Source organism: Monodelphis domestica, chromosome 4, assembly GCF_027887165.1.
Source record: "Monodelphis domestica isolate mMonDom1 chromosome 4, mMonDom1.pri, whole genome shotgun sequence".
Lineage (NCBI taxonomy): Eukaryota > Metazoa > Chordata > Mammalia > Didelphimorphia > Didelphidae > Monodelphis > Monodelphis domestica.
In genome coordinates, this window is record NC_077230.1 from 3,126,695 (window position 1) to 3,142,105 (window position 15,411).

At 34.1% G+C, this 15,411-nt stretch overlaps 1 protein-coding gene across 4 annotated transcripts in view; it reads left to right on the top strand.

Moving 5' to 3' along the window:
• The window catches only part of DSCAM (DS cell adhesion molecule), an 829,709-nt gene that overhangs the window by 721,361 nt on the left and 92,937 nt on the right, over positions 1-15,411 (top strand). For all 4 annotated transcript variants that reach the window (XM_056825955.1, XM_056825956.1, XM_007493072.2 and 1 more), the window contains 2 exons: positions 205-495; positions 6,052-6,228. In XM_056825955.1, coding sequence (XP_056681933.1) covers positions 205-495; positions 6,052-6,228 — 468 coding nt within the window. The remainder of the gene's footprint in view (positions 1-204; positions 496-6,051; positions 6,229-15,411) is intronic.

A 15,411-nucleotide genomic window follows, 5' to 3' on the forward strand; every position in this document is an offset into this window, starting at 1 on the left:
TTAAAAACCAATCTCTGATTTGACATTCTTGTAGGGATAACATGATAGGTGGTGTGGTCCTGTCATTTAGACGGTATTACAATTAAGCTACTTTTTCGAAGAGAGAGAATTTAAAGGAAAATCAAAAAAATATCTCTTCCTCTTATTTTTCTTTTATTATTTTTATTTTAAAAAACTAATATTAAAATACATTCTTTTTTCTAGAGCCACAATTTTCAAAGGAGCAAGAACTGTTTGCCAGCATTAATACCACTCGAGTGAGGTTGAACCTCATTGGTTGGAATGATGGTGGCTGTCCAATTACTTCCTTTATTCTGGAATACAGGCCATTTGGGACAACAGTCTGGACAACAGCTCAGCGAACATCTCTTTCTAAGTCATACATTTTGTATGATCTACAAGAGGCTACATGGTATGAGCTGCAAATGAGGGTGTGCAACAGTGCTGGCTGTGCAGAGAAACAAGCCAAATTTGCTACACTTAACTTTGATGGCAGTAAGCATCCTATTTTCTGTCTGTTATTTCAGTTTGAGAGCTTGAAACATTATTGATTGCCATTTCATTCTCCATATCTGGAAAAGCCCTAGAATTACAACAGGCTTTAATGTGACTGCTGGAGTCCTTTACTGGTTGCACTCACCTAGAATCACTGTATACCTAAGGGAAAGAGCCCACTATTGGATTTGAAAGCTAACAGACGAGGAGTTAAAATAAACCTCCTCTAAGTGATAAATTTATTGATGCTAAAAGATTCTTTTTAAGGGGTTCTATGTGTGCGATTACTAAAGATGAGAGTTCATTTAGCCCAAAATTCTTTCCCTGGGATGAAAATAGTACATTTCTTAAAAAAAAACACACACCTCAATTTTATAAAAAGGATATTCATTGCAGTAGAGGCTATATTATGTTCTAGGCAGAAGTAGGCCTGTGATAGAAATAGGTAATGACATAAAAACATAAAATGTTTTCCATTTATTCACTTTCATTGTAATAGAGAATTTGGTGACATTTGAATTAATGGGAAAAAAATTATGTTATCAAAATAAATGTAGCTTTAAATACCACCTGGCATTAATTATGCTGGTTAGAAAGCATTTCAACTGTATAACTAATAGTATATTTCCCTCTGTTGATTCTCCTAAAATTGGTTTTAACCATACAAAAAATAGTACTGAACCAGTTGTTACACTAAAGAAAATATAATAGTTCCACTCTTGTATCATTAATAATGACCTATTATTAGACTTAGTAACAGAACACTAGTACTAGGAAAATTAACCTATTAGTCTCAATATTCTGCACCATAGAAAACTGCAGAAGTTTTGTTAGTTGAAGCTTGCAATTTATAATGCTTTTCTTCTGGGTTTTTTGGCCTGAAATTGGTATATTTCATATTGTTTGAAAATTTTAAATAGCCCAAACGTGCATATTTGGCTTGTAATATTGTAATTGATGATGCCAAATGATAATTATAGCTGTTATTACCAATCTCACAGTGCCAAATACTCATATCCAAGCATATGTATATAAAGGTTTTATTGTTAGGATGTCTCCATCTCTAAAATTTAAACTATGTTATATGGAATGAAAAGCATTAAAAAATATAGAAACCTTGTGTAGATGGCAAAAATCATATGGAAACAAAAGTGTAGATGAAGATCATCCTTGTTGTCCTGTCTACTACTAATGTTTTACTAAAGACGCTTTCAATAAGCCTACAGAAGAATTACTTATATTCTAATACCTTTATTAAGCACCAAAATCAATAATTTTATCTGGAAGAACCGTAAGCAGAATATTAAGTATGAAAAAAGCTAAGAGCCACAACTTTTCAAGGACTATTTCTAGCTGAATGTCAATAAAAATGGACAAGAATGTAATTAATAAAAATAACAAAGAGCCCCCAAAAGGAAAACAATCTTATCAACTGCTTTTAATACATCTAATTACCTTATTTCTCACTTTCTCCCAATTCAATCATGAATGTATTCCCCAAAGGGTAGAAGTCACCAGTTTTTCTTAATCCTTTAGGGTTTAGGATCTTCTTAGGCAAAATTATCACTATATGTAATTTCTGGTTTCCTCATTCATCATTTTAGTCTGCATCCTTTCATTGTAAGCCAGAAATACTTCTGTAATCACTTCACCTTGATATTTTTCTCTGATCAATATGCGCTATTTATTATGAATGTCTTTCACGTTATTCTTTAGAACTCTGTTGCTGCTGGTTTTCCCTCAGGGCTTTCTCCTTCCCATGCAAATGTTTCAAAGGCAACCAAAAAGATTCAAAGTTGATTTTTTGTTTTGTTTTGTAGTTTATTGAATGGTCTTTGTTGTTGGTATTGAGTCATTTCAGTTTTATTTGACACTTCATGATCCTATTTCAGGTTTTCTTGGAAAATGTACTAGAGTGCTTTGCCATTTCTTTCTCTGATTAATTTTATGGGTGAGGAAACTGAGTTAAATAGGATTTTGCCTGTTTGCCAAGTGATTTGTCCATATTTACACAGCAAGTTAATGTCTGAAGACGAATTTGAACTCAGGTTTTCATGACTCCAGACTTTTTGCTCTATCCACTGTACCACCTAGCTGCCCATTGAACGGCCTTAGTCATAAAAAACAAAGAATTTCCCATTGTTAAATAGCATTATTTACATATGAATTGTTCAAAAATGCTTTTTTCTGGGGAAAATATATTTATATCTTTAAATGTATTTTTATTTATAAATTAGTCACTTTTATTCATTAGAGTCCTTTGCCATGACAATCACAAGAGTATGGCATTAAATGTACTTACCTATGACTTAGATAAATAAGCATCTTTAGAAATATATGTTACAAATACATGAGATATATATATATACATATATATATATATATAAAAGATCTGTATGTTTATTTATATATATATATTTATATATATATATATATATATATATATATATATATATATTTGGAAGTGTAGCACAGAGAGCTAGTCTCCATGTCAAGAAAGCATGGGTTCAAATGCTACCTCTACCACATACTGGCTATGTGACTATAGCAGTCCAGCCTCTCTAAGATCTTCTTGCATGGGTTTGAGCGTCTGAAAGGGAAACCAGGAACTGGGACAATAGAGGTGGAAGTGTTAAAGATTAAGGCAGGAAGAACATAAAGAGAGAAAGTAGACACAGAGGTCCAGGAGGCATCAGCATCATGTTCAGCCTGTCAGCCCCTCCTCCAATGGTCAGAGAAAGCGAGCATGAGGGAGCTGATCGGTTTATTAAGGATAGTTGCACAAGGCAGGGGGCTGGTAGATGGGGGTGATGGCAGGGTGTCCATCCCCCATTAGGTACATCAAAAGTTTGAACAGATTAATGACGAAGCAAAAAGAGCAGAAAATAACCCTCGAGATCCGCCAGGGATCCAAGACAGGACTCGACTCTTCTCCTTTCTGGAAGCTGGAACCAGAATTATCTTGGGAATGCAGGTGGGAATCTTTGCCATGACAAAGGACCCTGAAATGTGTCTGTCAGTTTACACACAAGAGATAACAACAGAGGGTTGGCTTTTAGGATCAACAAAATACCAACTCCATCCAAATTGAAGGACTCAGAAATCAATTGTGGGGAATATTAGAAACCTGTCCATAGGTCTGGTCCATGAGCACTTGGCTCATTAGATCAGCTTCTGAATACATCTTTAGTACTTTCAGGATTCTCTATAACTCAAACCCTCCAGTGACCTTAAGTCTCCTAAGCAACTGCCCAAGACAAATGTTGTAGGAAAGATGCTGACCTGCATTAATAGAGGAATTTTATTAACATGATAGTTCTCTACATCAGTTAAGTCCGATGTCTCTCTCACTTACCAATTATGGCTGGGCTCCTTATGGCTGTTTATAATTCTAAGTGTTCTTCTTAGGGAAATGATGCCAAAATGTAGCCAGCATTGTTGTTAACCATGAATGCATTCTATGATCTAAAGTTCTTTCACTGAAACATCTGTTGTCATTCAGTCATTTTCAGTCATATTCAACTTTTCATGACTCCGTTTGGGATGTTATTGGTTAAAGACACTGGAATGGCTTGTCATTTCCTTCTCTTGCTTATTTTACAGAAAAGGAAACTGAAGCAAACAGGGTTAAGTGACTTGTTCATGATTACACAGCTAGTAAGTGTCAGGCCAGATTTGAACTAAGGAAAATGAGTCTTCCTGAGCCCAAACCCATCACTCTATCTAATGTGTTAAATAGCTGCCATAAAACAAACAGTATGTATTTTATTTAATTTAAAAGTAGAAGAATATATGTTTATGTTTAAGTAGGAAATTATATTGGGGAAAAGGATTTTGTTGAAACATCAATAAAAATTAAAAGTCTGAGTGCAATTTGAAACCATTAAAACTTAAAACTGTACTCTGACTTTGGGGATATTCTGTACACTAAGTGAAAGCGAGATTAAATATTTCTCTTTTTTTTTAATCCTCACCTTCCATCTTGGAATCAATACTGTGTATTGCTTCCAAGGCAGAAGAGCAGTAAAGGCTTGGCAATGGGGGTTAAGTGACTTGCCCAGGGTCACACAGCTGGGAAGTGTCTGAGGTCAGATTTGAAACCACAACCTCCCATCTCTAGGCCTAGCTCTCAACACACTGAGCTATCCAGCTGCCCCCAAGATTAAATATTTCTCATATATATTTGACCAGTTTTGCACTTAGCAAAAGCAAGAATCATTTGAAATTCATAAAATCACTCCTCGAATACTGAAAGGAACTCCAAAGGTTGTTTAATGCAACCTTCTCATTTTAGAGATAAGAATATTGTGACTCAGAAAATATAAAGGACTCTTTCCCAGGCTCTCAGAGAGAAATCATCAGAGACAAGATGTGAACCCAACGTCTTGACTTCAGAGCAAATCAAGCCCAATTCAGCCCTGCTTCTTCCATTGATTTGTTTACTTTGCTATGACCTTAAATAAAAGATTTTGTATCTTCTTATCATTTTTCTTTATTGCATATGAGTATTTTTCTTTCCAAATCTGAAAGGGCCTTTCAACAAAGTTCTTAAACATTTTGATAGAATGCCATTTCAATAAAAATATACTTTCAAAGTAGAAAAAAATCACCTCCCTTCAGTCTTAGTCATTGACATAAGGCAATGGAATGTCTCTTTCTCACGATCTCCTTATTAATGCTAAGCCAAATAATAAGGACATATTTCTTGTCAGGAATATTAAAATACAGAGTATATATAACAAAGAATTTTTCATATAAGATTCTATAAAAACAATAAATTTGTTTTCTTTCATCCAAGTACCCATTGGCAATAAAATTTCTTCCACAAAGGTCATAATGACTAATTCATAGTTTATATGCTTACTTGTTTTTCCTTATGATTCTAAACAATTCCCATTTTACAATTCATATCAATAACAAATGGAAATATGAAGGAGGCTTTGTAAAAACTATATGATTACTTTGAAGAATTAATTGATAATCCATCAAAATAAGGCATTAAAAGTCTTTTCCTTCTACTTTTGCTAAAATAGAGATTAAATCCTCAAATTAGGAAAATTAATTTCAAGGTGGTTTTTTTTCTTTCAGGGCAGATATTTATATTAAAGTCTCCCTCTTCCTGTTCACTTTATTCTTCCTTTTGGGGGCTATGCTATTTTTTAAACAGCCTATCTGTTGTGGAGTTGTGATAAGTCTGAAAAACATTGAATTCCAAATCAATTGTTTACATTATTTCACAAAAGCATCCAACTGTAACCTTTAATTTCACATAAAACATTGCCTGAACTAAGCAATACATTGCTAAATGAAATCCATTTAGCACAAATGCCATTGTTCTGTTACAGAGACCCAAATTTGGTTTACTAAAGGATTAGCCAAAAAGTAAATAGTATTATATTTGTGAAGGAGAAGTAGGCCTAATAAATGAATTTATCATGTTCCCAGTAAGTTGTTTTATGAGGCATTCCAGGTACTTATCATACTGCTTTTTTAATAATCTATTATCCTTAAAATCTCAATCTTCATAGTAATCTAATTTCATGATCCTATTTTCAGGCACAATTCCTCCACTTATTAAGTCAGTTGTCCAAAGTGAGGAAGGGCTGGCAACCAATGAAGGGTTAAAGATGCTAGTGACAATTTCCTGCATTTTGGTTGGAGTCTTGCTGTTATTTGTGTTACTATTGATTGTTCGGAGGAGAAGGAGAGAGCAGAGGCTGAAGAGGTTGAGAGGTAAGAGAATTCAATTGTTCCCTCCCCTGTATTCTAATCAATTATCATGGCCATTTGATATCAATATGTATTTAAAATTATGATCAGATAAAATTATTTTAAATTGAATCAATTGTAGTTATTCAACTTCACTGCCATCTTAATAAATGAAGAAGCATTAACTCAGTATCTACTATGTGCCAAATACTCTGTTCCAGGAGTGCAAATATAAAAGTCTTAGATGCAAGGGATATAAATAAAATAAAACAAGTCCTACTCCCAAGAACCTTACCTTCTGATGAGGGAGCTAACAAAAACATATATGAGTATAGGCAGAATTAAGAAAGCAAAGTTCAGGAGATCAGGAAAGGCTTCCTGAAGGAAATGGTGCTTAAATATTCTCTAAGGTGGAGGTAAAGAAGTGAATTTCAAGCTCATGTGATGGCCACTGAAAAAGCATGAAAACAAGAAATGAAATGTTAAGTATGAGGAAAAGAAAAGACAATTTGGCAGTATCATGGTGAAGGTAAGGGAGTACAAAGAGATTGGAAAGATAAATCGAGACCAAATTGTAAAGGACTTTACAAGCTAAACAGAATATATTTGATCTACAGGCAGTAAAGAACAATTAATGAAGTTTAGTAAGTAGACAAGTGACTTGATCTTATCTATAATTAAGGAATATTAAGTTGGTGTAAGTGTGTAAAAAGTATAATAAAGTGGACAAATAAAATGAAGATAAATTAAGAGTATGAAGTAATAATCTAGGTAATATGATACATGTATTAGTAGTGAAAATGGATCAAATTTAAAATATGGTCTTGAGATAGAAAGGACAAAATTTGGCAAATGATTAGATAGATGAGATTAAATAAAGAAAATGGAATTAAGAATAATACTTTATATATACTTTAAAATTAAAGTAAACTTTATCTAATAGAGTTTATGGTTTCATCACTCTTTTATAATGTATTTGGATATGTTTATTTTTTTACATAAGTTCAAAAGAAATGAAAATAAAGAAAAAAATACAACCACAAAGATTTTTCAATGATAACAGAAACTACCTATAAAAAGGTAGGGAAAATGAGCAGACAACAAAAAAAAAAGCACTTAACTCTAAAGAATTTTTATGGAGACAAAGACCAATGTACAGACACAGAAGGGAACAGTGAAATTAAGCAAGTACACACAAAGTCCAAAAGAAAAATGTAGATTAGACATAGATTCTGGAAGAGCTGAAAAAGGACTTCAAAAACCAAGTAAGAGAGGCAGAGGAAAAGTGGGGAAGAGAAATTGAAGAAATGAAAAAGAAGACCCAGAAAAAAACCAAACAGAGGAAAATCATGCATAAAAAACTAGAACTGAACTAGAAATGAGTGACCTCATAAGAAATGAAGAAACAATAAAAGAAAATCAAAAGAATGAAAATAAAAACAGAGGAAAGTATGAAGTATCTTATTTAAAAAAACAACAACAACTAACCTGGAAAGTAGATCCAGGAGAGAATTTAAGAATTATTCAACTTATCTGAAAGTCATGATAAAAAAAATGGTTGGACATCATAATACAAGAAATTAACTAAGAAAACTTCCTAGACATTCTCAAACATGAAAACAAACAGAAGTTGAAAGAATCCAAACATCATTTCCAGAAAGAAATCCCCAAATGACAAATTCTAGGAATATAAGAGCCAAATTCAAGAGCCTCCCCCACAGCCAAGGAGAAAATACTTCAAACAGCCAGAAAGAATACTTCAAATACAATGGGGCTACAATCAGGATCACACAGGACTTAGCAGCTTCCAAAAGGCATCAAAAGTGATATTCAGGAAGGTGAAAGGTCTAGATTTACAATCTATCCAGCAAAACTGAGTATATTCTTTCAGGGGGAAAATGGACATTCAGTAAGATAGAAGATTTCCAATGAAATGTTAGAAAGATTAGAATTAATAGATATATATTGAATAGGGTTAAAAATGAATACACTTTTCCAGCAGAACATGGTACATATACAAAGACTGACCATGTATAAGGGCATAAAAACATCACAAACAATTGCAGAAAAGCAGAAATAATAAATACAACTTTTTCGAGTCATAATGAAATAAAAATTATGAGGGCTCATGGAGAGGTAAATTAAAATTAATTGGAAACTAAATAATCTAATTCTTCAAAACTTGTGGGTCAAAGAGCAAATCATAGAAACAATTACAGATTTTATCAAAGAATAGAGACAAAAATCTATGGGATACAGAGTCCAAGCAGTACTCATGGGAAATTCTTATATCCTATAAAAGGTAAAATGAATATATAGACTGGATATATTTTAGTTGGTCTCCAGGGATTTAAATTCTAAATTGCAAAGAAAATACTCAAATCAGAATGGAATTTATGGTGGTTTATTTACAATAGAGGGAAGAAATTAAGGCAATGAAAGAGAGAGGGAAAGAGAGAAATATGGCTGTTCTGACCTGGTCTGAACACAGCAGCAGTTCAGAGGCCTCAGCCTAGGGGGGACCAGAGGGTTAAATCTAACATGGCTTCTAGCCATGAGGTCTCCTCGAAGATGGGGGGTCTCTTCAGAGGCTAGTGACACCAGAAAGTCAAGGGAAAGGGAGTCCCAAGAGATGGGCCTCTCCAAAGGCTGATGCCTCCAGAAAAGCGAAGGAAAGGAGAGTCAGCCTTTTCACTCATCATAGGATAGTCTAAGGGAATCAGTCTGAGGTCTCACTCTCTAGCTCCTCCAGGGTCAAGTTCCACAGTCATGGCCCTCTCACAGAAAGTGACGCAAAATATAAAGGCAGTTCTTTGCATCACTACCTCTGTCTTACATGTACCAATGGTGGCTGAAACTTGACTTTTGACTGCCCAGGGGGTCAGTTAGTTTTTTCTGATTTGTCACTTACTAGCCACATGGGTCATAGACCTTCCTCCCAAACACTTAATCCTTATGTGGGAGTGTACACATTCCTGGTAGCAAAAATTCTAAAGACTAAGCAGGGTGGAGTAAATCTAAAATTCACAATCCCTGAGTATCTAAATCAACAAAATAGAGAGAGAAGAGAGAGGGGCGGGTTCAAAATGGCAATGTACAGGTAGTGAAAGTTCAGACCTCTGAAAACCCTTCCTTACCAACAAAAACCAAATGCTTCTAGGGGACTGAAAACCAAACCTAACAATGGTACAGAGCCAAGGAACCCTCCTGCTGGACTCAACTTAAAAGATATGCCCACCAAAAGCCTGAATTTAAGAGGAAGGAGGAAGGAAGGTCCCAGGACCCCTCCCCCACCTACAGTACTGAGATTCTAGCATTGGCTGGAATCTCTGGGCAGGCAAGGGCACTAGTTTGGAGGGAGTACCTTGCAGACAAAGCTGTGCCAGGCTCAGGGTTTTCAACACAAGTGGTGGGGAAGCATCTGGAGAAGAAGCACAGAGCAGGCAGCCTAGTTACAACCAATACACTCCATATAGTACCCCCTTCCCAAGGTTTTGGCCTTAGGGCACATCCAGCTCTGTAAATTCAACTCCACTGGGCTTAATCTGATGAAGCCTTCAGAGGGCCAGGAAGCTCAAGCTCCAACACCCCTCCCCCACAGACTACTCTGAGAGCCATGCTAAGCTCCAAGGGTGAAGGTTGACAGAAAAGCTGAAACCCACAGATCCAGCACATAATGAGAAGAGCAAGAGTACAGGCAACTACAGGGGGGAAAGAAGGGGTCAAATATGAACAAACAACATAAAAAGAAATTACAATCGATAGCTTCTATTCAGGCAATGAACAGAGAGCAAATTTACCAGAGGAAGATCAAGGAACACTAAGCAAAATCACTGATACTTCAGCAAATTGGACACAGGCTTTGGAAGAATTCAAAATACAATTAAAAACATGATTAAGAGAGGCTGAAGATAACTGTGAAAAGAACTTAAAAAAGCAACATAAGTCATTGGGAAAAATAAAATAGTGTCTTGAAAGCCAAAATTAATCAGCTTGAAAATGACACAAAGAAGATTAAAGATGATCTCCAAAGAAAATCAGAACAGAAGGAGAAGGATGACAAAAAGCTAGGAATGAAATTCAGTCTTTAAAAACTAGAATAAAACAATTAGAAGCAAGTGACTTCAAAAGGCAGCAGGAAACTCTAAAACAAAATCAAAAGAATGAAAAAATTGAGGAAAATATGAAACACCTCATTCAGAAAAACATAAGATTTACAAAATTGGTCCAGGAGAAACAACTTAAGAATCATTGGTCTACCAGAACACCATGACAAAAGAAAAAACCTGGACACAATACAACAGGAAATTATTCAAGAAAACTGCCCCAACATTCTAGAACAAGAGGGAAAAGTGGAGATTGAAAGAATCCACAGATTGCCTCCTGTACTTAATCCCCAATTGACAACACCCAGGAATATTATAGCCAAATTCAAGAACTACCAGACTAAAGAAAAAATATCATAAGCTGCTAAGAAAACATCATTCAGATATCATGGAAATTCTGTTAGGATTAACACAGGATCTGGCTGCATCTACATTGAAGGAATGAAAGGCATGGAATATAATATTCCAGAAAGCAAGGGAACTAGGTCCACAAGCAAGAATCAACTACTCAGCAAAACTGACTATATTGTTATAGGGGAAAGTATGGTCATTTAATAAAATAGAAGAATTCCAAGCATTTGTAAAGAAAAGATGAGACCTGAACAGAAAATTTGATGCCCAAACACAAAACCCAAGACAATCATCAAAAGGTAATTAAGAAAGAGGAGGGAAAGAAAAACAAAACCAGGAAAAAACCTTTTTTTAACAGATCCAAAAAGTGAAAATGATATATATATCCCTATAAGAAAAGAGAATATTGGTAACTCATAAAAATTGTTATTATGACCTGGGTAACTAGAAGAATTATACCTAGAAGGAACAGTGACAAACTGTATAGGATGAAATGTCAAGACATGAATATGTATATAGACATATGTATGCATAAATATATATGTATATGTATATATATATATATACACAACTAGAGTTTTAAAAAGTGGTTAATACTAAGAGAAATCAGAAAAGAAACAAAATGGGGTAAATTCATGTCACAAAGAAGTGAATGGCAAGAGGGGTGGGGAGAACATAAATACACTGGAAGGGTAAAGAGGTTGGAGATAGGAAATACTCAATTCTTACATGCATTGAAATTGACTCAAAAAGGGAAGAAAAATCAAATACATTGGGACAGAGAATTGATTTGCACAATATAGGGAAGTAGAAGGGTAACAAAGGGACTGGTAGGGAGGGAAACAATACAAGGGAGTGAGATGGTGGGAGGGTAATTTAAAAATATTGTAAAGAAAATAAGAGGGGAATAAGAAGGGAGATGGGTAGAAAGAGAAGTAAAATAAGGGTAGGAATTAGGGGAACTGATTAAAAAAACACTGGGGTAGAAGGAAATAGTGAAACAAGAAAAGGCAGGACTAGGAGTGAAGAAAGGGCAGGATTAAGACTGAAAGTCAAAATGCTGGGAAATACAAAACTGGTAATCATAACTCTGAATGTGAATGGAATAAACTAACCCATAAAATGCAATAGAAAGCCAGAGTATATTAGAAACCAAAACCCTACCATATGCTGTCTACAAGAAAAACACATAAGGAAGGTAGACATACATAGGGTAAAAGGAAGAGGATGGAGCCAAATCTATTGGGCATCAAGTGATAAAAAAAGAAGGCAGGAGTTAAAATCATGATAGCTGACAAAGCCAAAGTAAAATAGATCTAGTTAAAAGGGATAGGGAAGGCAATTAAATCCTGATAAAAGCAGTGTAGACCATGAGGAGATAGCAGTATACCACATGTATGCACCAACTGGCATAATATCCAAATTTCTAAAGGAGAAACTAGTGGAGCTCAAGGATGAAATAGAGACAAAAACTATATTAATGGGAGACCTGAACCATCCTCTATCCAAACTAGATAAATCAAACCAAAAAATTAATAAGAAAGAGGTAAGAGAAGTTAATGAAATCTTAGAAAAAATTAGAGTTAGTAGATGTTTGGAGAAAAATAAATAGGGACAAAAAAGGAATAAACCTTCTTTTCAGCAGCACATGGTGCATTCACAAAGATTGACCATTTATTAGCTCATAAAAATATTGTAAACAAATGCAAAAGAGAAGAAATAAAAAATTTACCACAATGCAATGAAAATAATAATTAGTAAGGCTACATGGAGAGGCAAATAAAAATTAATTGGAAATTGAACAATACAATTCTCCAAAATCTGTTAAAGAATAAATCATAGAAACAATAATTTAATTGAACAAAATGACAATGATGAGACATCCTTTCAAAATCTATGGGATGTAGCCAAAGCAGTAGTCAGCATATCCTTGAGTTCATATATAAACAAATTAGGGTCTGCAGAGGTCAATGACTTGGGCATGCAAAAAAAAACTAGAAAATTAACAAATTTAAAAACTTTAGATGAAGGCAAAATTTGAGATCCTAAAAATCAAAGGAGAAATTAATAAAATTGAAAGTCAATGAACTATTGATTTAATAAATAAGACTAGAAGCTCGTACTTTGAAAAAACAAATAAAATAAAGTACTGGCCAATGTAAAAAAAGGAAAGAAGAAAACCAAATTGAAAGTATCCAAGATGAAAAGGGAGACTTCACCTCTAATGAAGAGGAAATTAAGGCAATCATTAAAAATTATTATGCCCAATTATATAGCAATATGGCAATCTAGGTGATATGGATGAATATTTACAAAAATATAAATTGCCTAGACTTACAGAGGAAGAAATAAAATACTTAAACAGCCCCATAAAAGAAAAAGAAATTGAACAAACCATCAAAGAACTCCCTAAGAAAAATTCCCCAGGGCAAGATGGATTCACAAATGAATTCTATCAAACATTCAAAGAACAGCTAATTCCAATATTATACAAACTATTTGACAGAATAAGCAAAAAAGGAGTTCTACCAAATTCCTTTTACAACACAAATATGGTACTGATTCCAAAGCCAGGCAGGTCAAAAACTGAGAAAGAAAACTACAGACCAATCGCTCTAATGAACATAGATACAAAAATCTTAAATAGAATACTAGCAAAAAGACTCCAGCAAGTGATCATGAGAATTATTCATTATGACCAGGTAGGATTTATACCACGAATGCAAGTATGGTTCAATATTTGGAAAATCATCCACATAATTGACCATTTTAACAAGCCAGCTGACAAAAACTACATGATTATTTAAATAGATGCCAAAAAAACCTTTGACATAATACAACTCTCATTCCTATTGAAAAGACTAGAAAACATAGGAATAGAAGGGCCCTGCCTAAAAATAATAAATAGCATATATCTAAAACAATCAGCAAACATCATCTGCAATGGGGATAAACTAGAAGCCTTCCCAATAAGATCTGAAGTGAAACAAGGATGCCCAGTATCACCTCTTTTCTTTAACATTGTACTAGAAACACTAGCTATAGCAATTAGAGAAGAAAAAGAAATTGAAGGTATTAAAATAGGCAATGAGTAGACCAAGCTATCACTCTTTGCAAATGATATGATGGTCTACTTAAGGAATCCTAAAGAATCAATTAAAAAGCAAGTCAAAATAATTAGCAACTTTAGCAAAATTGCAGCATACAAAATAAATCCACATAAGTCATCACCAAATATATTTCCAACACAACTCAGCAGCAAGAATTAGAAAGAGGAATTCCATTTAAAATCACCCTAGACAATATAAAATACTTATGAATCTATCTACCAAGACAAATACAGGAACTATATGAATATAACTACAAAACAATCTGCACACAATTAAAACTAGATCTAAATAATTGGAAAAACATTGAATGATCATGGGTAGGACAAGATAACATAATAAAAATGACAATCCTACACAAATTAATTTACTTATTTAGTGCCGTACCACTGAACTACCAAAAAACTTTTTTACTGAATTAGAAAAAAAATAACAAAGTTCATTTGGAAGAACAAAAGATCAAGGATATCCAGGGAAATCATGAAAAAAATGCAAAGGAAGGTGGACTTGCAATCCCAGATCTCAAATTATACTATAAAGCAGTGTACTATATTATAGTATACTATACAGTATACTATAAAACAATATGGTACTGGCTAAGAGACAGAAAGGAGGATCAGTGGAATAGACTTGAGGTAAGTGACCTCAACAAGACTGTCTATGATAAGCCCAAAGATCCTAGCTTTTGAGACCAAAATGCATTATTTGATTAAATAAATAAATAAATGAACAAACAAACAAATAAATGAATGAATGAATAAATAAATAGATAAATAAATGAATAAATGAATGAATAAATAAATGAATAAATAAATAAATAAATAACTGCTAGGAAAATTGGAAGACAGTATGGGAGAGAATAGATTTGGATTAACATCTCACACTCTACACCAAGATAAACTCAAAATGGGTGAATGACCTGAATATAAAAAAAGGAAAGTATAAGTAAATTAGGTGAACACAGAATAGTATACATGTCAGATCTTTGGGAAAGGAAAGATTTTAAAACCAAGCAAGAAAGTTTTTGTACAAACAAAACCAATGCAACCAAAATTAGAAGGGTAGCAACAAATTGGGAGACATTCTTCATAACAAAAACTTCTGACAAAGGTCTAATTACCAAAATTTATAAAAAGCCAAACCAAATGTACAACAAATCAAACTATTCTCCAATTGATAAATGGGCAATGGTCATGAATAGGCAATTTTCAGATAAAGAAATCAAAACTATGAATAAGCACATGAAAAAATGCTCTGAATCTCTTATAATCAGTGAGATGCAAATCAAAACTACTCTGAGGTATCACCTCACACCTAGCAGATTGCCTAACATGACAGGAAAGGAAAGTAATGAATGTTGGAGGGGATGTGGCAAAGTTGGGACATTAATGCACTGCTGGTGGAGTTGTAAACTGATCCAACCATTCTGGAGGGCAATTTGGAACTATATCCTAAAGGTGCTAAAAGATTGTCTGCCCTTTGCTCCATCCATAGCACTGATGGGTTTGTATCCCAAAGAGATAATAAGGAAAAAGACATGTACAAGAATATTCATAGCTGTACTCTTTGTGGTGTCAAAAATTGGAAAATAAAGGGATCCTTCATTTGGGGAATGGCTGAACAAATTGTGGTATCTCTTGGTG